The 22887-nt window shown below is 48.1% G+C and overlaps 2 protein-coding genes across 2 annotated transcripts; both read left to right on the top strand.

The window, feature by feature from the left end:
• The first annotated feature begins 863 nt into the window (after positions 1-863).
• Positions 864-4133, top strand: LOC142015852 (perilipin-3-like). The gene is made up of 8 exons (XM_074999785.1): positions 864-888; positions 1270-1349; positions 1627-1733; positions 1865-2145; positions 2588-2784; positions 3037-3159; positions 3735-3845; positions 3912-4133. Exons 1-8 carry the CDS (start codon positions 864-866, stop codon positions 4131-4133), a joined length of 1146 nt encoding a protein of 381 aa, XP_074855886.1.
• Positions 4134-12804: 8671 nt separating this feature from the next.
• Positions 12805-17595, top strand: LOC142015803 (perilipin-3-like). Its single transcript, XM_074999651.1, has 8 exons — positions 12805-12855; positions 13127-13322; positions 14368-14435; positions 15422-15674; positions 16050-16246; positions 16572-16694; positions 17203-17313; positions 17380-17595. The coding sequence occupies exons 1-8, from the start codon at positions 12805-12807 to the stop codon at positions 17593-17595; spliced, it is 1215 nt and encodes a 404-aa protein (XP_074855752.1).
• Positions 17596-22887: the final 5292 nt, after the last annotated feature.

The raw sequence follows: 22887 nt of genomic DNA, 5'->3' as shown, positions 1-22887 counted from the left end.
GTCGAGCGAGCCTTCGCGCGCCTGAAAGGCCGCTGGCGTTGCCTCCTGGCACGCCTAGAACTGGGCCTCCCAAACACCCCCCAGGGGAAACTGAGGCACTGAGAAGCTAAGCAACTTGGTCAAGGTCACACAGAAGCTCTGTGAAAGAGGATGGAATTGACAGCAGCTCAAATCCTAGGCTAGTGTCCTAACCCTTTGGAAAAAAATACGTGTCTGTAGAATGCCACTCTTTGCTACAGTGGGCCAGTGTTTACTTTGAAGCTATGAGCAACTTGTAGAGGAGGCAGGTATCTGGATCTCTGCAACCTTACCACCACAGAAGGTTTATATATTTTTTTCTTTTTTCAAGATTTTTCAAAACAAAGCCAGAAGTTCAGTTTCAGTATTTTCCCTTGTCTCTCTCTTTTCCCATGGTCAATTGCAATGAAGGTCAATAGCTTTTTGTCACAGAAGTTCTTTAGAACATTTTACCTATACTAACTAGCAACTGTTTCAAGACAGCAGTGGTATCAGTGAATTCAGCTGGACGACAGCAGAAGACCCGGGGGAATAATTGGAATCACATATGGTGAAGAACTCACGCCCAAACTTTGCAGTCCCCAAGGGATTTGCATTCTCTTATTGGTCAAGGAAGTGGAAGCTTTCTTTCACTGGCTCCCTAAACTGTCAGTCCTCATTATTTCACCACTCCCTCATTATGACATCACCAGGAGTGTATAAAATCTTGCCAGAGAGGAAGAAAAGTAAGGCAGTGTTTGGAGTTCTGGGGTAGGTTGGGGGCTGTGATTGGGAATAAGGTTTTGAAGGGGGTTTCCTGTCTTTCTTTTTTCTTTTTACTCTTCCTTCGTCATGTCTTTTTGTTTATGCTCCTAAGAAATGTTTGGCTGTGCCTGTGTGCTGTGCTTATATTGTGAAGGAGTTGGTCTTAAGCCCTTTCTCTCCTGTGACAGACTCATGTGCTTTTCATGCACTTAAAAGCAACTTAGAACCAATAGAATCTACAGCCTTCAAAGGGCTTATAAAAATGAGACTTTTTTTTTTTTCTGGTGACTCTTATGTGACAGAAAGGAGGAGCATTTTCTTATCTATATAGTAAAATTTTTGGCTCCACTGCTTTTTACAGAGTAAGTGCTAGATACCAGCCACTTGTTAAGCTGCTGGGGCTACCAATTGGCGGTTCTCTGGAGTAGAACCATCTTCTTCCCTTTGAAGGGCTGTAGCTCCCTTAGGAAGGGTTACAACTTGCAAAGTAAGCTTCTCTCTCTTCAGGCATATCTAATTCCACTATGGATTCCAATGGCAAGGACACAAAGATGGCATCCCTGGAGCATGGGGAGGAGGAACAGCAGGTAGGTATTGCCTCTTAGGCATCACTGGTTCAGTTGACAAAGACAAAAGATGTCTGGCTTACCCTATTTAAAACCACTTCTCCCCTCCCTGTCCAGTGACCTTTCTCATCAGGCTCATCTCTCTCAAGTGAGACCTAGCTGTTAGGTGTGCTAGCTCTGTAGCCTCTTGCACCGTTACAGAATCCTTTTGACGAGGGGATAACAGTTGAAAAGTCATGAGTGGCTCCAAGCTCCAGCCTTGCTTCTGACTTGCTCATTTTCCTCCTTGCCTCCCTAGACTGTCTTGAAGAGGGTGACCAGTCTACCGCTAGTGAATGCTGCCTGTGACTCACATTCAGACTCCAATAGGGCATCTTGTAAAATGGCCATGTTCCGTAAGGCTGGGTGTGGGGGAGGAATATGGTCACCCTAGCAAGGTAGGGAGTTCTTCTTGTCTAGATTGACAAGTGGTAAACATCCTCCAGTGACTCGACTCCCTGGGTCAATGTGGTTTATTGCCCTGAATGTCTGGTCAGTAATGCCTTGCTTGACCCTTCTCTCCAGGCTGTGCCTGACACACAGGAGTCGGTCTCCTCCAGACTGACAGATGTCAAGGAGGCCATGAGCAGAGTGGTAGACATGACGAAGGAGGCTGTGCAGGATGGGATGAAGGCCACCAAGTCAGCAGTGACGGACAGCATGAGCACAGTAGCAGAATCCAGAATGGGCCAACTGGCCATGAGCGGAATGGAAGCAGTGCTGGGGAAGTCAGAAGAGCTCTTGGATCACTACCTTCCCATGACGGAGGAGGAACTGGGTCAGAACACAAAGGACAGGGCTATGGTTTCAAAGAGCAAAGTAACACTCCCTTTGGTCCAAACTTGTCTGGACAAGACTGAGAAGCCTCTCAGCCTGCACTGGCTGACAGAGGGGGCAGCATTTTCATGTGTAACGTTCTTGGCCAAGGGAGTTCCTGGCTACACGCCCATTCAAAATGATGTGAGCAAGTGGGGAAAGGGTGGTGCTCGAAGGTACTATGGGCATGAATTAGGACTACTTCTTGGAGTCCCTTTCAAGTGTGCAGAAACAGTCCTAGCCCTCTTGGTTTGGGGTCAGTTATTAGCCACCTTAAAGGCAGAGGTTGATGTCATGGCTTTTTGAAGGGCTATTCCGCCAAGAATTTGGGGTAGCATTGGGCAGTTGAGTATAGCTTGTCCTCCTTTCCCAAGCTCTTACCCTCAGATTCTTCTTCCCTTCAGCTGAACTTGCTGAATCCATGGAAGGGACTCCAGCGTCTTCAGCACAAGCGCCGGAGCATCGCAGCTACTTTGTGCGTTTGGGTTCCCTGTCGGCCAAACTCCGCCAGCGCGCCTACCGCTATTCCCTAGACAAGATGAGGCATACCAGCCAAAGCATCAATGAGGCTCTGTCCCAGCTTCATCAGGTCATCGGACTGGTAAGGACTTGCTCCGCTTCAGGAGGCGGTCTACTAGTAAACTCTAGCCCAGTGCCTGGGCAAATAGAGTTGCTGGTGGCTTGGACTCCTTTGCCCTACTCCCCTGCCTTTCAGGCCAGGGAACTCTTCCACTTCATTCTGTGTGGACCAGGGCATGATAGGCTTATAGAACATAAAATGTCTGCAGGTTGAAATTGTGTCCTCAAGCAGTAGAGCTAGAGGAACTGAGAGATTTATTCAATCCCTTTCTAGATTGAATACATCAAACAAGGTGTGAGGCTCCAAGATGCCCGGGAGAAGTTCCAGGAGATGTGGCTGAACTGGAGTCAAAAGCAGCCAAAAGGCAGTGAGATCACAGACTTGGAAGAGACAGGGGTATGTCCATCGCTTTGCCCTTCCGCTCGGAGGCTGAAAAGTGTTTTGGGCCTTTGAAGGTAGCTGCTGAGCTCCTCAACCAAACTGATACCTGGTGACCTGCTACCTTGAGGGAAAAGAGGGTTGCACACTAGTGTTCCTCGACTATATCTCAAATTGGTCACTCGTGAATGCTGTGTCCAAGGGGCTTCCCTTCCCTTCTTGGTAGGGTAGCTGTAAGTGTTGCCCTCCCTTAACCTCAGCATAGCCTTCAAACCTTGAGTCATGTAACTGATTAGGAGATCCCTAGGCTCTCCCCTCATCGAACTCTGTTCCATGCAGCTTATGTCTCTCATTGTCACAGGCTGCAAACAATGGTAATACAGGCTTCCTGAGTCCTAAAAGCCAAATAGCTTCCCTTTCTATGGAAAGAATGGCTAAAGCCAATGCTCTTTCCATGAAAGAGCTCCTGGTTTCTGTCCCTGCTATCCTTTTCAGCACAGCTTCCAGCACGAGGAAATCTCCAGAAGAGGTAGCAGCAAGTCCCATCTTTGTGTCTGTGGTGAACGTAAACCTTGGGTTTGTTTCTCCACCAGATGGAGTCTGAGACTCTGGCCATGTCCCGCAGCATTCTCCAGCAGCTGCAGGATGCCTGCCAGGTGCTAGTATCCAGCATTCAAGGCCTCCCCACCAGCCTTCAGGATAAGGTGCAGCAGGTGTATCGCAACATGGAAGAGCTCCGTGCCTCCTTCTCAAGCGTTGGTTCCTTCCAGGATCTCTCCAGCAGCCTCCTGACCCAGAGCCGGGAGATGATGAGCAGGGCCCAGGAATATGTGGATGAGCTGATGGCTTACATGATGCAGAACGCACCTCTTTCCTGGATTGTGGGTCCCTTCATCCCCTCAGGTAAGGGGTCTGCAGGTTCCGTGGAACCACCAAGCCAAGAAAATGAGGATAAAGAAGCAGAAGTCACAACAGCATCTAAGGCTGACTGAGGACCTAAAGCTGGGAAGACTGAATTTCAAAGAAGGAAGGCAGAATTCTTTTTGTCCCCCAGCTGTCCACCCACCTTTGACTTCACAGGCACGAGAGACTTCTTCTTCTCCAGGAGGCTCTGTTTAGATGGAACTTGAGGGAGGTACAGAATGGGAGCATTTACAAGTGCTAGCGGTATTAATGTACTCCAGCTGCTGACCTGCCCCTCCGCTTGTTTCTTGGTTGACCTGTTTAAATCTGAGGGAAAGAATGTGACTAACTGAGGCTTCAGATGGCTTTGCCGGAGCAGGGCCCAGGTGTTGTGACTGCTCCTTTGCTCAGATAATACTACAGTGTCCACAATAAAATGTCATTGCATTTGAACTTGGTGTTTGTGTCCTGTTGAGTCGTCGAGCACAGGGTCTGCAGAAGAGAGCAGGATGAGTTACAAGCACTGTTATAATCCTTGTTTCTGAGTGGTAACCATCAGCCAGAAGCATGACAGACAGACATGGAGGCAAGCTTCTGCATACATATCGCAAACAAGTCTTAGCATCTTGCTAGTTGGAGAAGGATTCTTCAGCTGCACCCACTAGCTCCTTAGGACAAATCATTCCTGAGCTTTGGAGATCAGGCCGTAGGAGATCTGCCTTCAGATCTTCTCAGTGAGCAAGGGCTGGAGGCAACCAGTGCAGCTCTGCTAGAACCTACCTTTGTGCCTTCCACTCTGGGGCTGGGGAGTCACTCACTATTTTCTGAACAGCTTTTTTTTTTTTTTCTTCTTAAAAACAAGTTGGGGGCAGGGTAGAGAGGAGAGGGAGAGTAGTGCCAGCATGTGCAATACAAGCAGCTTTAGCATGGCATGGGCTTTTTCGAGTCCTGATGACCTAAAGCTGTCCACATGAAAGCTGCATAGGTAGCCCCACCCCAGCTGTATGTGTAAACAGTGAAGATGACAGGAAATGTTAACATGCGGGTGCAGGTTCTTGGATCACAGTACTCAATTTTCCACTAGTATTAGAAGGTGTGGGGAATCTTATGCTCCAGTATGGGGGTTAGTTTCTTTCTAATTTATGGAATAGCACAGATGCCGTAAGAGGTTTAGTTATTGATGATACAGCAGTGATTATGGAGGAGACAGGCTGGGCAGGCGTAGCGCATTTGCGGAAGGTAAGCATGAGGGCACAGATCTCCACATTTGAATGAGGGCACCATTTAGAGTGGTCCCATTTGCAAGTGTTTGCATGTGGGTAAAGTGATACTTCTCTGGAAAGTTCTTGGGGAGCAATGACGGATCTACATCATAGTAGTAGTGACTTCTGTAACTTAGTGCCTAAACCCTGTTAGTGCAGGGGGCGCTGGTTTTTAACTTATAGCTTTTTTTTTTTTTAAAAAAAGAAAAGAGAGAGAACCCACATGTGCCAACCTTGACCATTCTAAGTGGAACGTGGGGAGTCTCCTAAGCAGTGCGTGCTACAGATGGATAAATGAACTGGTATTTGCAGAAGCCCAAGGGCTAAGGTCAGTGTGAATGTCTAGTGAAGGCAATGAGGAGAAAGACAGACAAGCCTTTTGCCGAAATACACTATGTGGGGAAAGGCTGCTTCTACTGCTAGATGTGCATGTGCCCTACTTGTAGGGGGGCTGCAGTGCTCAGAGACAAAGGGTGCTGGGGGTATACTGAACTCAGTGCTTGGCTGCTACTTCATCAACCACTTGATCCAAAAGGGACCATTACACTTATGGTCAGCTATTGAAATGTAGAGCGGGGTCTCCCAGCTGCAACAGGCTCTAAATGGCTCCTGGAAGGCAGCAGCAGGCCTGTGGCCCTAGGCACAGGGGCCTCTGTACACTTGCCCATTCCCCAAAACTCCCATGGGCCAGGAGAGCAACCAAGGGAAGCTACAGGGCCAGTGCTTCTGGGGGAGAGGCAGGCACCATACAGCCTACTCAGGCTTACAGGCCACTGGGTCCTTGCAGCCTCTACAGGGAAGTGTAATTAGTGGGGTTGGGAGTCCCCTACCTGAGCCCCCATCTCTATTCCTCCCTATACCACACCCCTGTGCCTCAGCCCAGAGCCCTTTTCCACTCCCTGAACCCTTAATTTCTGACCTTAGTGGGAGCGCTTTCCTGCAGCTCATGTCCTACTGCCCCAGTATCCAGCCTGGTAAAGGTGAGCAAAGTACGGGAGAGGGAGAGAGCTAGGGGGGCGTGAGCCTCTAGGGACAGGGAAGGAAGCAGGGCAGGGGCATTAGGTTTTGTGCAGTAAGAAAGAGAGCAGCTTTCCTCCCTGCTTCAGCTCAGTGTTCAGTGGCCTGCAGGAAGTGGGAGGAACAAGACTGGAGTGTGCTCAGGGGAGGGAGTGAAATGGGGCTGGGTAAGAAAGCAGCAAGGCTCAAGCACCCCTACCGCTGATGCTTTTAGGAGCATGGCATCCCGAAATGACAGCTGTGCCAGCCAAAGAAGGCTAGCCCAGGGATTGATGAACCTTGCAAAATTTCTGGTGCATGCGTAACCTGCCCTTAATAGCACCTCAACTATTAACCTGATCCCTCTCTCTCTCCCCCCAGCTTTAATTAAAAATAAGCATTACCAGTTCCTTACCCGTCTCCTGTGAGGGAACAGATGAACATCTGACATGACTAGGAATGGTGGCTGAGTTTACATTGGACCCATAGAGCTAAATTCAGTAAAGTTCCTTTGATCCAGCCTCTGGTGGTCTGCCCTCTGGCAAAAGTAGTCCCATTTAAAGAGCTAATGCTGCACAATTTGATGGTGTGGCATGCAGTACTCTCCCAAGATATGCATGGGTTGCATTTGACATAACCCTTGTGTACCTCAAAGTTTGCATGAGTCAGGGGGCTTGGGTAGGGGCTGTGGGAGGGGAAAAGGAGGATTAAGATTGGGGTGGGTTAGGGTGCAGAGGAGCCAGGGGTGGAGTTGAGCTGGAGTTGGGGAGTGCTACAGGGGTGAAGCTGGAGACATGTGATGGTGAAAAAGCAGGAGGAGCGTTGGGGTGGTGAAGTGGCAGGAGCACGTGGTGGTGACATCCAGTGGTCCCAGGCAATTTGGCAATCCAGCACCTGTCCAGTCCTGGACATGCCAGATATCAGAAAGCCCAGCGTAAACTCAGCTGCCTTCCGAATGCAAGTGAGGGGCAATGTCTTCATCATGATATTAGGTGGTCAACTTGTTACCTAGGCTCCGTGAGCTACAGTAAGAAAGAGAGAAGATGGCTTGAGCTCGCGTGCTGAAGTTAGGTGTTAAGTAAATGCAGCCCCTGTCCCTGGTTAAGGAAGGCACTACATCAGCCAAGATGTTTTGCAATTGTGAATCACATTAAAAAGGTAAATTTTCAAGAAGGGGAAATACCTCATTTTGTACACAGCTCTGAAACCACATCTTCAGGTTGCCTCAGAGTTTTGAGAAAACTTCAGACCTGGCATAAAAAAAAAGGAAAGAAAGCCATGTGCTTTGTCAATTATAGAACAAAAGACGACTTGTAGGACCCATTCTGGGAAGCCCCCACCCCACAATAGCAAGCAGCCAGGGAGCCTGGGTTGTCCCATCCAGACATCTTAACATTTCTGTGAGTTTTTCCATTATCAGGAGTGTCCGATCTTCTGATGCTAATGGAGACGTTGCCATGGACAAAACTATGATGCAATATTATCGGAAAAAAAACTTGGAAACATAAGAGCATTAAAAACAGACACACAAGCAGCTGCCCGCTTCTGCAGAGGCCCTGACTCAGTAGCTCGGGGAGGTGTGAGGTGCCCTATTCAGCTAAGTGATGCCAAGTGATGGCTATAGAAAAGTCTAGGTTTATCCTATATCATTGCTGCTGATACATAGCAAGAAGAGAGAGGAAGGATTACCGATCTATGTAATGTACTAGGAGCGGCTTCTCATTTTCCTGGTGAGGGGGGGTGGGATTTGGGAACTCTTCCCATTCACCGACCACAATCTGAGCTTTGGGGGTCAACGGCCGTATGCCACCGATCCCATTGAGCCCAGCCAGCCTTTTCCCTATTAAAGTGAGGGAGGGTGAATGGGTGGGCGCACATCAGGGCCAACAAGAGCCGGTTACCTCTCCTGCTATGGATGCTGCATTGCCCGCTGCTGGAGTCTGGGTGACAGCACAGGCAGCCATCACCAAATCCCTGGCATTCAATGGATGTTTTCAAGCTTTTCCTTGCAGCCCCATTGGACCAAAAAAAAAAAATAGAAAAAGCTTATTTTGAAATAGCAGCTGACATTGACCTAATCACATGACTGGGCTCCAGGCATGTGGCTATTGTGCTGCCATCTTTCTGTGGTCATGTGGTGCGGCTGAACCTCCTGGGAGCTACCTAATCCCAAAGAACCCAGCAGAGCATGCGTGCGCCTGCTCCGAACACCTGCACAGTCTGCTATCAGGAGCATCTCACGCAGGCGGAGCTTGGCCTGTTAGCAGGGCCTGAGACTGTATCACCACTTTTTCCTCTCCCAGTTGAAACCTGGAGGGAGAGCAATGAAGGGGACACAGAGGGATAAACACTCTTTTCTCACACCCTTCCCTTAAAACGGTGGTTCCCAAACTTTTTGGCCCCACGCTCCCCTTTTGATTTTTGAGAAACTCTCATGTCCCCCCAGTTGTCCTTCCCCATCTTCCAGCCCCCCCGCTTTACAAAAAATCCAACTTGGAATTTTAAATGAACACAGAAACTTGATATAAAAATATTTAAAATTAAAAGTAAGCTCAAATAGTTTTTCTTGGCCCCTTGTGGGACCCTGGTGCAGCCCCAGCTGGCCAAGTCCCGTGCCAGCTGCCTGCCCGCCTGAGCCCTGAGCTGACTGAGCCCCGTGCTCCTACTGGGGACCAGGGAGTGGGCGGGCAGAGCCCAGCCATGACCTAAAGGTCCTCCTCAAGAGGAAGGATCCACTAAAAATACATGGGCCCCAAATACATTCGGGGGACAACTAAAAAGAAAAACAGGGGCTGGAGTGGAAGTCAAAGGTTCAAAATGAGGGATCCAGAGGGGGGTACTGAGCACAGAAGCCCGGACAGTGCCCACTGCTTCCCGAAGGCATCGAGGGAGCTGCTGGACGATGCTCAGAGGAACTCTGCTCGGATTCGTGAGCCGAGGGCGGAATGGAAGTAGGCCCCACAGTCACAGGCCCCTCCCTTGGCCAGCCTCCTTTCCCTGGTGTTGTATATGGCCACCTTGGCCATAGCCAGGAGGAGGCTGACCAGGAGGTCCCGCGACTTAGCAGGGCCATGGATGGGGTGTGCGAGGATGAGAAGGTGTGGAGAGAAGTGCAGCCAGAACCTCAGCAGGAGGTTCTGGAGGAGCTGGAAGAGGGTCTGCAACCTGGTGCACTCGACATAGATGTATGCCAGGGTCTCCCTCACGCTACAGAAGGCACAGGTGTCCAGAAGGGAGGTGAACCACACCAGGTACACTCCCGTGCTCACCACCCCATGGAGGATGCTCCAGCTGACATTCCCAGCAGGCTGCGGAACTAGGGTGGAATAGAGGCTGGCCCACCAGGGCTCCCCACCCTCTGATTCTGGTAGAAGGTCCTGCCACTGGTGGTCGGGGCGGGACGTGAGGGTGGGGAAATGGAGAGTGTGAAGCACGAGCATGTACAGATGACATCTTGGCGTGGTTCACAAGGGGACTGGCTGCAAGGTGTGCAGCCAGCTGGGATGGTGAGGGGGAGGAGGTCGGGGGCTCTCAGGGCTGAGGACCCATGGAGAGATCTGGAGGGCCGGGGGCTAGAGGGGGGAAGGGTGCTCCCTCTCTCAGGACCTGGCTAAGGTAAACACGAGCAGCGGGCGGAAAGCGGCCTTCACCTCCTCGAGCACGTGCGGGGAAGTACGGAGGGAGGAGAGCCCCATGCACGGGGCAAGCACCAGGGCCTCCATCCAGTCTCCCTGGCTGTAGTCCAGGAGGTCTCCGATCCCAGTGATTCCACCCAGGACCAACCTCTTGTGAACCGCGGGGGACCTTTGCCGCCTGCACACAAAGATTAGGATTATGTAGCAGGGGCTCCGTGAGGAGGTCTTCCCCCCCAGTAGCCCCTGAAGTCCTGGTGGCCGAGAGCAGCTGCCAGGTGCACAGGAGGTCCTGGTAAAATGCTAGTAGCGCCAAGAGGTCTCACAGATGACCCCTCATGGATAAATAAAGGAATTGCCGGTCATATCAGACCCATGCTGCTGGGGCCGTCCACCTGCCCAGCCGCCCGCCAGCTGCCCCAGCCACCCCCCTGAGCCCCATGCTGCTAGGGCCAGCCACCTGAGCCTGGCCAGTCATCCAAGCCCCAGGATCCCCGCAAGTGGCCACCCGAGGCCTGCGAGCCCCCCTGCCTCAGTCCCACCCCTCCCCTCTCCTCCCCAAAAGCCAGGCACCACCAGCCCCCTGACTCTCACCTCATTCCCCTCCCTGGAGCCAGGCACCCCTTGGCCCCCATCTAAATCCCATCCTCCTCCCCCTCTCCCCGCCTCCAGCCCACACTCACTCCCCTTTTCAGAAGACAGCTAGCTCCACATGGGTCTTTACCAGCTGCCTGCTTTCTCGAGTGGCTCTGCTGGGTCACCCATGTAAAATGAGGGGCTGAGAGTTGGAAGCAAAGGCCAGCTCTTTCTTCAGGTGGGGGGGAATGATGGAAGGCTGGGTCACCTCATGCCCCCTCTGGAATTTCTTCATATACACCGGGGGGCGGGGCATGCTCCCAGTTTGTGAAACCATGTCTTAAAAGGTACATGTCCCATTTTTTCTGAATGGGGGATGAAAGAGGAGAGGGGAAATCTACTCCAGTTATTCTACATAACACTTGTTCCCCAGCAAAATGCTTCGCTATTGAAGGTATTCATATGGTCCTGGTAGTCCAAATACTTGAGCACCTATTATGTACAAGAGCCCTGTTATCCACCCTGCACATAGGGAAAACTGAGGCACTGAGAGTGAGGGTGAAGCTAAATGACTTGCCCTGGATCACCCAGGAGGTCTGTGGGGAAGAACAGGCTTGAATTCATCTGAAATCCTACACCAATCTCCTAGCCACTGGAGAAAACTACTTGTCTTTAGATGGCCTCTCTTTGCTACAGTGTGGCTATGTCTACACTAGCCAAAAACTTTGAAATGGCCATGCAAATGACCATTTCGAAGTTTACTAATGAAGCACTGAAATACATATTCAGCACCTCATTAACATGTGGGCGGCCACAGCACTTCGAAATTGACGTGGCTCGCAGCCGCACGGCTCGTCCAGATGGGGCTCCTTTTTGAAAGGAGCCTGCCTACTTCGAAGTCCCCTTATTCCCATCTGTTCATAGGAATAAGGGGACTTCGAAGTAGGTGGGGTCCTTTCGAAAAGGAACCCCGTCTGGACGAGCCGCGTAGCGGCGAGCCGCTTCAATTTCTAAGTGGTGCGGCCGCCCGCATGCTAATGAGGTGCTGAATATGTATTTCAGTGCTTCAGTAGTAAACTTTGAAATGGCCATTTGCATGGCCATTTCGAAGTTTTTGGCTAGTGTAGACATGGCCTGTGTCATTTCTTACTTTGAAACTAAGGCCAATATACAGAGGAGGCAGGCACAGGGCTCTCTGTGCCCTTGCCACTAGGGATAATTTACTGTTGATTCATTATTGTTTTGGCTTTTTTAAAGGATTGTTTAGATTTTTCTAAACAAAATTAGAAGTTGTATTTCAAAAATTTCCTTTTTTTCCTCTCTTTTTTCATTGGAAATAACGGTGAAAGTCATTGGCTTTTGAAAATGTTGTCAGTCCCAACTAGCAACTGTTTGAAGGCAGGCAGTGGAATCAAAGTGGGTTCAGGTGGATGACAGCAAAAGACCCAGCTGGGTTAATTGGAGTCACCTATAGTGAAGAACTCACTCCCAAATTTAGCAGTCCCCAAGGGATTTTCATTCTCTTATTGGTCAGGGAAGTGGAAGCCTTCATTTCACTGGATCCCTGACATGTCAGTCCTGTATATTTTATCCCTCCCTCACAGCAAGGACATCACTGGGAGGGTATAAAATCTGACCACATCGTTAGAGGGTTAAGGCAGTGTTTGGTACTTTGGGAAAGGTTAGTGTGTGACTGGGCTATAACAGGTGTTCTTAGTAACTTTTGAATAAGTTTTGTTTTGACTGTTTGTTTGGTTAGGGCTTTGTGGTTCTTCTGTTTAGAAATGAGGGGATGTCTGACTGGGTGGCCTATTACAGTGTTAAGGAGCTGTGGGTAGAATAGGTGCTGGAATTCTGAGTCTCAAGAGCTTTGTGCTGGCTGCTGTTAAGCCCCTCCTCTTGGTGGGGAGAGGGGATTGTATTAATTTACTCTTTCATGTTTTAAGCTACTAAATTTCAGTAGTAACAAGGTATTGTTTCTAATGGTCTTACAAAAAATACCTTTAATGATTTTGACCAGAAAATAAGTAGGTAGATTCTTTTTCCCATCTGAAACAAAATGGGACCACCTGCTTCTAAAAAAGCAATGACTGCTGCTCTCTGAATAGAGTAAATATTAGCCCCTTGTTAATCTGTTGGTGGGTCTGTTGTCTATGATCTCCCTTTAGAGTAGGTTACTACTTTCTTTCTGGGGGTTCCTGTAACCTTTTTTTTTTTTTTTTTTTTTTAAAAAAAACCCATAACTTGTAGTTCCAGGCCTCCTCTTGCTTCCTTTGGGCATATCTGGTTCTGCTATGGCTTCTAATGGAAAGGATGCAAATATGGCCTCCCCAGAGCAGCAACAGGTAGGTGCTCTCTTCTAAGCATCACAGGTACAATTTGTGAATATAAAACACAGGTGGCTAGTCTCTGGTAGCAGGTTCTGCACTAGACTAACTTGGTTAGTAATACTTCTGCTTGTTCTAGTAGCATTCCTGATCACCTTAATCAGCCTAATAGCTCTCTAGCTTTTCATGTCACTGCCTAATCCTTCAAGGGATAACACTCAAACTACTGGCTCAGCTCCAGGATAGACCACTGCTACTGACTTCCTTGTTCTTCTCCTTGCCTCACTAGACTGTCTTGAAGAGGGTGGCCAGTCTACCACTAGTCAACTCTGCCTGTGACCTGGCTGCTGCTGCCTACACTTCCACCAAGGAGAGCCATCCCTATGTGAAGTCTCTGTGTGACTTGGCAGAGAAGGGAGTGACATCCATAACCAATGTTGCAGTCAGCAGCCCAGAGTCAGTTCCACCTACACCTGAACCTCAGGGTGAGTTAAGGGTCTAAGCAGAGCTTTCTGCTTCTGTGTGACAGTTTATTGAAGCTTAGGATATTAAGATCCTGGCCTACAGCATCAGGGATGCTGTGACTGCAGGAATGATAAAGCAGCATGAAGACATAAACCTCCACCTGCTAGAGGAAAGACAAGAGGTTTTCTTAGCATAATTATGGATGCTGAACCCATAGACCCCTTCGTGTACTCAGGAGGTGAAGATTAGGCCTTGGCTATTTCCATTTCAGGAGTAATGCCCTTTGAAAAGATCTAATTGAAAAATGAGAGCATATCACTGTGCAATGTGAGGCTCAAACTGTTCTTATCAACAGAAGTTTGATACTTCACCTACCCTATCCCTCAACACAGATTTTACAATGGCACTACACTTCAAAGCAGCATTCAATAGTGAACTATTGTCTGTCACCAGCAATGGCCACTTGATTCCTTCATATGAAATTGCAGTCAGGGCCTTGTAAAAGCCCTCTAGCAGGCACCAAGAGGCTGTGTTGAGGATCCAGTCATAGGTCTTCAAAGCTGTAAGACTATGGTTGGGGTGGGGTGGGGGGCGGAGGGTAACTTGTACTCTGGCTTTACTGTATTGGGACACAGCTGCTCACCTGAAGATCCAGCCTGGATGGTAATGCCTAGCATTCTTGGGTAAGAGCTGCTTCTGCAGTATGAGTGGATGGGAGTGGGAAATACCTATCACTAGCACCAAAATGCATCTTGATTGGGTAACAGAATGGGAGGAAACATTGACCTATCAAGTGGGCACGGATTTTCTGTGTCCTCTTTGGAAAAGGACAGCCAATAGCTTTTTGGGGGAGGGGAAGAGGTAGAATCTTCATGTGGGGAAGGAAGGGGAGATAGCTGTGTGGCTCCCCAGTCAGTGCAAATGTCAGTGTTTATCACCTGCAGCTCTAACAGTGCTGCCTCACACATGCGGGGGCGGGGGGGGCGGGACACAGAAGAATGTCATGCTTCAGATGCTGTACATAGCTGAGTTTTGCTACTTCATTATGTTACTCTTTCCCCACAGTGACAGAGACTGAGTCTGCTTCTGAAGTACCGGCCGAAGTGGAGGAGACTCTTCAGACTGCTGAGAAGGTAAGTCTCATCACAGTGATGTGCTTAGAAAAGCAAGGGACAGCATCCTCCAGTAGAGGTATGTTCCCTTCTAAAAGTGCTCAAACACTGGGAGCTAGTGCCTAAGCATAACTCCTGTCTAGGGCCTGACAACCAGGTGTAGGCTGACCAGGTGCCCTGCCTTTGACAGGGACAGTCCCATATTTAAGCCCTCCTGCAGGTGTCTCTGGCCAGTTTTGCTGAAGCACCTGCAGTCAGGTGCCTTGGGAAGGGGCACTAAACCCTGTCTGTGCTGTAGCTGGTGGACAAAAGGTGGTGGGTTGTATTGGTCGTCAAACACCTCCAGGCTGCTGCTAGATCCTGAACAGGCAGGAAGGGACATGCTGCAGGGGGAAAGCATGATCCCTGCAAGGATGCAGGCAGGTCACCCCCAGCACCGCTTTGCCTCCTATTGCTAGAAGCTCTTCTCCTGCGGAGCACCAAAAGGCAGCTGCTGGTCACACTGGTGTCTCCTCTGAAATCTGGGGAGATGGATATGGGATCATGTGGGTGCCTGCACATGTAGTGTGTTGGGAAAAATGCAGTAGCAGATACCAGGAGACATGGGTTTCTCATCTCCAGCTGGGTATGGAGAGCAGAGGTCTGGGAACTGAGGGGCAGGTCAGTTGGTCACCATTCTCCTGTCCAAGGAAAGAAGTGCACAGGGGTGTCATCTTTCCAGTATGAAGCCTCAATCCTGAAGGATAAGGGAGGAATCCAACTGAACACAAGTTCTTTAACAGTGACTCCCTTGCTGTAACCAATGTTTGCACCGCACAGATTGGATAACTGCATCTTGATAAGGTGATATTTCTGCACTTCCCCTCCCCCCCCCCCCCACACACACTATGGACTATAGGGCATCTTGTATTCAAGTTCAATGGCAATGTTACAAGTTATTTCATGGATACAGTGGCATTCCCTATGCCGGCCTCAATCCCAGTAACATCTTGCTTAACCTTCTCCAGGCTGTGTCTGACACACAGGAGTTGGCATCCTCCCAACAGACAGATGTCAAGGAGGCCATGATCAGAGTGGTAGATGTGACCAAGGAGGCTGTGCAGGATGGTATGAAGGCCACCAAGTCAGCAGTGACGGACAGCATGAGCACAGTAGCAGAATCCAGAATGGGCCAACTGGCCGTGAGCGGAATGGAAGCAGTGCTGGGGAAGTCAGAAGAGCTCTTGGATTACTACCTTCCCATGACAGAGGAGGAACTAGGTCAGAATGCAAAGGACAGGGCTATTGTTAACAGATCTGTGGAATCCCCTCCCCCTTGTATCTGTCACCCAGGGCAGATTGAGCCACAGCACTTTCATGGCTAAGGGAGTTAGTGGGCATGTACCCAGTTAAAATGGCTTGAGCAAGTGGGGACAAGGGGGTACCAGAAGGAACTATAGGTGTGAAATGGAATTCAAGGAGTAGTCCTCATTCAAGTGTGCAAAAACTGGTTTTGTCTTATTACAGCTTCAGCCTTAAGAAATAGCTGAAGTTCCTTGAATAGGTTCTAAGGAACTCCCTTGTGTCAAAAGGTGGATCAGAATTTCCAGTATCAATTGTATATGTGTGGAACCTTCTTCCTCTTCTTTCCTCTAGCTGAACTTGCTGAGCCTGTGGAAGGGGCTGAAATGTCTCCAGCAAAATCCCAAGAGCTTCGCAGTTACTTCGTGCGTTTAGGTTCCCTGTCAACCAAACTCCGCCAGCGTGCCTACCGCTGTTCCCTAGACAAGATGCGATGTGTCAGTCAAAGCATGAGTGAGGCTCTTTCCCAGCTCCTTCAAGCTGTGGGACTGGTAGGGACTTGATTACCTTTTAAACTGATCTACTAGTCTCCTGGACACATACAGAAAGTAGTTGCTGGCTTTGACTTGTGTTCCTCCCTGGGCATATGTTGCCCTCGAAGGCAGAGAACCTTTCAGCTTCATCCTGTATGAACCAGGGTACAGTGAGGCTCAGCTATCTGGCACAGCTGTGCATTATAACTAGATCTACTCTTAATGCATTGTGCATAACCATATGCAAGATGAAGGCATGTCCTAAGCAGTAGATCTAGAGAACTGATGTGCAAAAGGGTAAATACTGCTGTGAGGCTTTTTGACTGACTAAATCCACTTCTAGATTGAACAGCTCAAGCAAGGTGAGACACTTCAAGATGCCAAGGAGAAGTTCCATCAGATGTGGCTGAACTGGAACAGAAAAAAGTCAGAAGGTAGTGAGATCCCAGACTTGGCAGACAGTAAGGTATGTACATGGCCCATCTGGTCAGGGGCTAGCCAGTATTCTGGGCCTTGCCAGATGTGTGGTTTTTGCATAGATAAAGTTGGGTGACACAAAATGCTCAAAGGACTAAAGTATTTATTTCTTCCTGCTTAGATAGGTGTATATCTGTCTCACAGGCAAACTTTCACCTTGCATGGTGATGCTCATGACTACTTATTGAGGCTCAACACAGCCTGCAAAACAACTCTGGGGTTTTCCTGATGGCAAACTCCTGACCTTCAATCTCTCCTCTGGCATAAGAATTCAGCTACCTGGTGTGTAGCTTGTTAGCTGCCTGTGGACCCCAATAGGCTTCTGATAAAGTACTGTTTGGCTGGCTCCTTTCCCTTCTTCCTGGAAGAAGGCTTGTTGGCACTATTGGACAGTACAATAGCAACTTACAACACTGGAAAATCTGTAGAGGAGTCAGCAGCAAGCACAATCCATATTTGTGTGGTGAATGCTAACACAAAGTTTGTTTCTCCACCAGATGGAGTCTGAAACTCTGGCCATGTCCCGCAGCATTCTCCAGCAGCTGCAGGATGCCTGCCAGGTGCTAGTATCCAGCATTCAAGGCCTCCCCACCAGCCTTCAGGATAAAGTGAAACAGATGTATCACAACACAGAGGAGCTCAGCATCTCCTTCTCCACTGCCCATTCCTTCCAGGATCTCTCTAGTGGCCTCCTGACGCAGAGCCAGGAGATGGTGAGCAGGGCCCAGGAATATGTAGATGAACTGATGTCATACATGATGCAAAATACACCTTCGTCCTGGATTGTAGGTCCCTTTGTCCCATCAGGTAAGGGATCTACAGATTCCATCGAGCCTCAAAGCCAAGAAAATGAGGCTAAGGAAGCAGAAGTTACAACAGCTTCTATCTGAATATCTGTATTCTGGAAACTCAAACCTTCAGCTTCAAAGAAGGAAGGCAGAATTCCTTGTACCCAGCACCCTTAGACTACTTGTGCACTGGCAAGGCTAGTACTGGAGCTCTTGGCTCAGATCTCTGCCACATTCTGGAGGTACTGACTCTTCACCCTAATGGATATGACTAATGTGCTTCTGCTGGCTGCCTATTCACCACTTGTTTGACATGTTTAAATCTGAGGGGAACTATTATGATGTGTTGACTGGAGTAACCTGTTAAACTGCAGTTGATTCGCACCTGAATGAAAACTCATGGTGTTAGTGACTACTAGCATGTGATTTCTTAATGTATCAATATGACTGTCTTCAAAATAAAACATCACTGCATTTAAGTGAACTGCTAGAGTGTTCCTTTTAGTAGGTGATATTTGTGGCTGCAACTAGTCCTCAAGACATCTTGTCAGTAACTGCTTGTTAGGCAAAGTGACCACCAAACTAACTTGATAGAGCCTTAATATCTAAATTTTAGATCAACTACTCCCCCCTGCACCAAACACTAATTTCTTGTTTACAGATGAGAAACCAAAGAATTGTTACTACTTATTGAAGGCCTATGGCACCTCCTGTAGACCAACAGGACTATTCTTCGGTGTCTTTTGAAGACACCGCCTAACTGGGTGACATCTGATACTAGTAACAATTTCTGTGCACTATCCCACCTGGCTGCACCACCCTGCTTTTCAGGGTGTGTATGTAAATTCCTACCACCATTTCAAACATGTTTGCTGGACCCTAATGGGGCTTGCTGCAGTGCCTGGGGTGGGGGAGAGCAACTGCTGTGATAGCATTTGCCTCTCTCAAAACGCTCATCAGATATGCATCTGGCTCCATACCCCCAGAACATGAAATTCAGGGTATTCTAGTGGGGCTTGTGACAGTAAACTTTAAAAAAACAAAAAAAAAAACCAAAAAAAAAAAAACCCCACAACTTTAATCCTTGTGCAGTCCCTCAAGCCCCTTGTCCTACATGCACTTTGCCATGCCTTCCACATGGCAGCTCCCAGAGACCAGGAACTGCAACCACTAGAAGCTGTAGGAACAGAGCTGCAGTTATAAGGGCAGCAGGTAGAGCTCCCAGGAAACTGCTGCCAGCTCTGAGAAACACCTCAAAGGCTTCAAATCCCCTACTGAAGCCCGCCTGCTTCTCTACCTCTGGTCCCGTCTTGCTTCAGCTGGAGTTCTGTTGTCTTCCTGACCCTAGCCCCATGTGCAGGTGGGGAAGAGCAAATGCTGCAGAAACTGGGGCTGAATGAGGCCATGTGCAGGGCTATGGAGGAAGGGTAGGGCTTAAACAGACCATGGGGGAAGAAGGATGTGGTATATTACGTTGCTCTCAATTTGTGGGATCCTTCACTGTATTAAGAGGCAGAAGATAAAGGCACCCCCCCCCCACAAAAAAAAAAAAAAAAGCAGAGTATAGATAAGAAGGAACAAGTGGTGCTATGTGGACCATAAGTTTGAAAGCTGTTACAGGTCAGGACTTCCTGGTGGAGCAACTTATCTGTAGGACTATGAAGCTGTGCCCTGTTGCTTAAACAAAACTTTGATCTTTGTGTCTTGGTCTCTGCTCATGAAGAGCAACTTTGTGACTGTGCTGCCCAGGGCAGTAAGGAGTAATGTAGCTGATGGGATACAAGGGTCTGGAAGGACTGCTCTTGCCTTCCATGTTATAGAAGGGCAGAGAGTGGACAGACCACAAAAGTATTTAATCCTCACTAAAAACTGATTTATACAAACCTTAGACCCTAATGGACTTATTAAGGCATACGCTTTTGTGGGTAAAACCCACTTCATGGCTAATCCTCTTAGAACACATATGATATTGGCCTGTTTTTCCAGTGCTTTGCATCTTGGGTAGTCCTTTCCCTCTGTGCAGAGTGGGGATAAAATGTTGCTGCCTCTGAATGGTAGTGAATCCAGGTAGACTGTATTAACCTAGGTTACTTTAGCACAGGTAATAGGCTCAGTTTTACAAAGCATAAAGAATTCTCAACAGAGCTGGGGGGGGTTTAATTAATCCAAAATGCCTGTAGTACATAGAAACTATTTGCAAGTTACTGTAAACCATGCGGTTTCAAATGAATGACTTCATTTTGAAATGTCTCCTCAAATTAGCTAGATATAACAATAGAGGGAGGGAAAAATAAAAAGCATTCAAAGAGCTACATAAAATAAAATATTGAAAAATAACCAGTATGAGCAAAAGAAATGTTTGCTTTGACTGCAAACATCTTTCCCGCTTATTTTATTTTGATAAAGGAAAACCATCAGTTTTGATTGAAACTGATTGGTTAATTTTACTTTTCATTTCAGCCCCTTAAATGTTCTTGCTCAGTTTTTAACTACATGCAAAATTAGTGTTTCATGAAGTGTCAAGTGGGAAAGGGGCAGCATCTCAGAATAGCAATCTGGTTGCCTATTTGGGGTGCGTGTACATAAGGAAGGTGATAGCACTAACATGAAATGACAAGGCAGGACACCAAAATTAAGCTAAAGAATTTCAGCTGTCTCTCAGTGATGACTTTGCTGTCCCAACTAACCAGACCAGAACCTCACACTTCTTCAAAAACATAAAACAAAAAAAATGCTGCAAGTGAATGAGGTGAAATTCAATGGGAACTTGTATCTTCCTGCAGTAATGCTCTTTTAATAAACATTTACCATTTCCTTGATAGCTATCTGTATTGAGGACAAATAATTTTAAATGGTGAGGAGATGCCCTTCCCTTAAGCATTAGAAAATGCAGTCAGAAAGAGCATTTGAGAAAGGCAGGTTCATTCAGTGTCTTTAGAATGAACAGTAAAAAAAAAAAAATCAAATTCAGTTATTTGTACCTTGTAAATTATATAACAAAAGACAGCTAGTAGGACTCATTCTGGGAAGACCTTCAGCCAGGCAGCCTGCATTAGTTGTCCCCTCCAAACATAAATTTCTGTGATTTTTTGCATTCTCAGGAGCGGCTGGTCCTCAAGTGCTAACGGAGCTAATCTCCATCAGCATAATGTGACACCAGAAAAAATGTGACATGAGAAAAAACCTTGGAAACATAAAAACAAACACATAGGCAGTTGCCTGCCTCTGCAGAGAGCCAGACAGGAGCTCGGAGAGGTGTGAGTTGCTCTTTTCGACTACGTCTATGCGTGCCCCAAACTTCAAAATGGCCACGCAAATGGCCATTTCGAAGTTTACTAAGGAAGCGCTGAAATGCATATTCAGCGCTTCATTAGCATGCGGGCGGCCGCAGCACTTCAAAATTGACGCGCCTCGCCGCCGTGCGGCTCATCCCGACGGGGTTCCTTTTCGAAAGGACCCCGCCTACTTCAAAGTCCTCTTATTCCCATGAGCTGATGGGAATAAGGGGACTTCGAAGTAGGCGGCGTCCTTTCGAAAAGGAGCCCCGTCTGGTCGAGATGCGCGGCTGCGAGGCGCGTCAATTTCAAAGTGCTGCGGCCGCCCGCATGCTAATGAAGCGCTGAATATGCATTTCAGCGCTTCCTTAGTAAACTTCGAAATGGCCATTTGCGTGGCCATTTCGAAGTTTGGGGCACATGTAGACATGGCCTTCATCTAAGTGGGGTAACACCAATGACCAGTGATGGAAATAGACATGTTTAGGTTTTTAAACTATTTCAATGTTTGTCCAAGTAAGTAACAAGGAGAGGGAGGATTGCAAACTTGCATAATCTATTGGGAGTGGCATCTCATTTTTGGGGAGATAATGGATGTCATTAGGGAACTAGTCAGACTCCCTGGCCCTTGAGGCTAAAGGCCAGATGCCATCAACCCCACAGAGGCCAGCTAGCCATTTCTCTTATTGAAGTGAAGGGGTGTGGGGGTGGGCACACACAAGGACCATCAAGGGCCTGGTGGGGCTTAAACAGTTACTTCTGCATGGATGCTGCTTCACCCTCTGGGCCGGGTGCTGGCACAGGCGGACATCACCATATCCCTTGTGTTCACTGGATATTTTTGAGCTTTTCGCAGCAGCCCAGTGGGCTAGAAATGCTTATTTTTAAATGACACCTGACAGTAACCTAATCACATGATTGAACTACAGGCATGTGGCTATAATGCTTCTGTCTTACTCTGGTGATGCCCAGGGGCATAGCTGAGTCTTCCTGAGACAGCCCTAAGTCCAAAGAACCCAGCTGAGCAAGTGTGCACCTCTTCTGAACACCAGCACAGTCTGCGTATAAGTAGCATCTCACACTGGCAGCACTTGGATTGTGGGCAGGGCCCGGCACAGAGCCAGCACTCCCCCCCCCCCAACAAAATGCTTCATTATCTATAATGTATTTAAACAGCGCTGATCAGAGCACCTCACCAACCTTCTATGATGTACAGAAATCCTCTTATCCCCACTGTACAGAGGGGGAACTGAGGCGCTGAGAGACTGAGTGATTTCCCACCCTCACACAGGAGGTCTGTGGTAGAGGATAGAATTGACCTCCACTCAAATCCTAGACTAGTGTCTAATCACTGGACAAAACTAATTTTCTTTAGAATGCCACTCTTTGCTCCAGCTGCTATTTCTTACTTTGAAACTATGGTCAATGTGCAGGGAAAGCAGTCTCACTTGTCACCAGAGATGGTTTTCCTATTTGGTTTATTTTTGGATTGATGCTTTTAAAATTTTGCATTATTTTCCTGTCTTCTCTCCCTTTTCTGTTTGGAAATGGCAATGAAAGTCAATTCAAGTCACACAGATGCTTTTGAACATTATATCAATCCCAACTAGCAAATGTTTGAAGACAGGCACTGGAATCAAAGTGAGTTCTGCTGGATGACAACCAAAGACCCAGTGAGATTAATTGGAATCACCTATGGATAGGAACTCACTCCTAAACTTTGCAGATGCCAATGATTTGTATTCTCTTATTGGTCAGGGAAGCAGAAGGCTTCTTTTCATTGGCTCCCTGAACTGTCAGTCCTGAGTACTTCACACCTGCTTGCACAATGATATCACCAGGAGAGTACAAAACCTGACTGAGTGGTGAGCTGAGGAAGGCTGGGTTTGGAGAGCTGAGAAAGGTCAGTGGAATGGTTTAGTGCTTAGTAGGACTTGCTGCTCATGGGGGGGGTTTTAATCATTTTTTTTCCTCAGTCAAGGTTCTGTGACTATGCTGTTAAAAATGTTTGGATGTGTGACTATGTTCTGTATTTATAGTGCTAAGAAGCTGTGGCTAGGCTAGATGAAGGAAGCAGTTTAGGGCTCTTTATGCTCACTGACCTTAAGCCATCCTTCTG

Source organism: Carettochelys insculpta, chromosome 1, assembly GCF_033958435.1.
Source record: "Carettochelys insculpta isolate YL-2023 chromosome 1, ASM3395843v1, whole genome shotgun sequence".
NCBI classification, from domain to species: Eukaryota; Metazoa; Chordata; order Testudines; family Carettochelyidae; genus Carettochelys; species Carettochelys insculpta.
The sequence above is the reverse complement of the archived record's forward strand: the minus strand, read 5'-3'. Positions and strand labels throughout refer to the sequence as shown.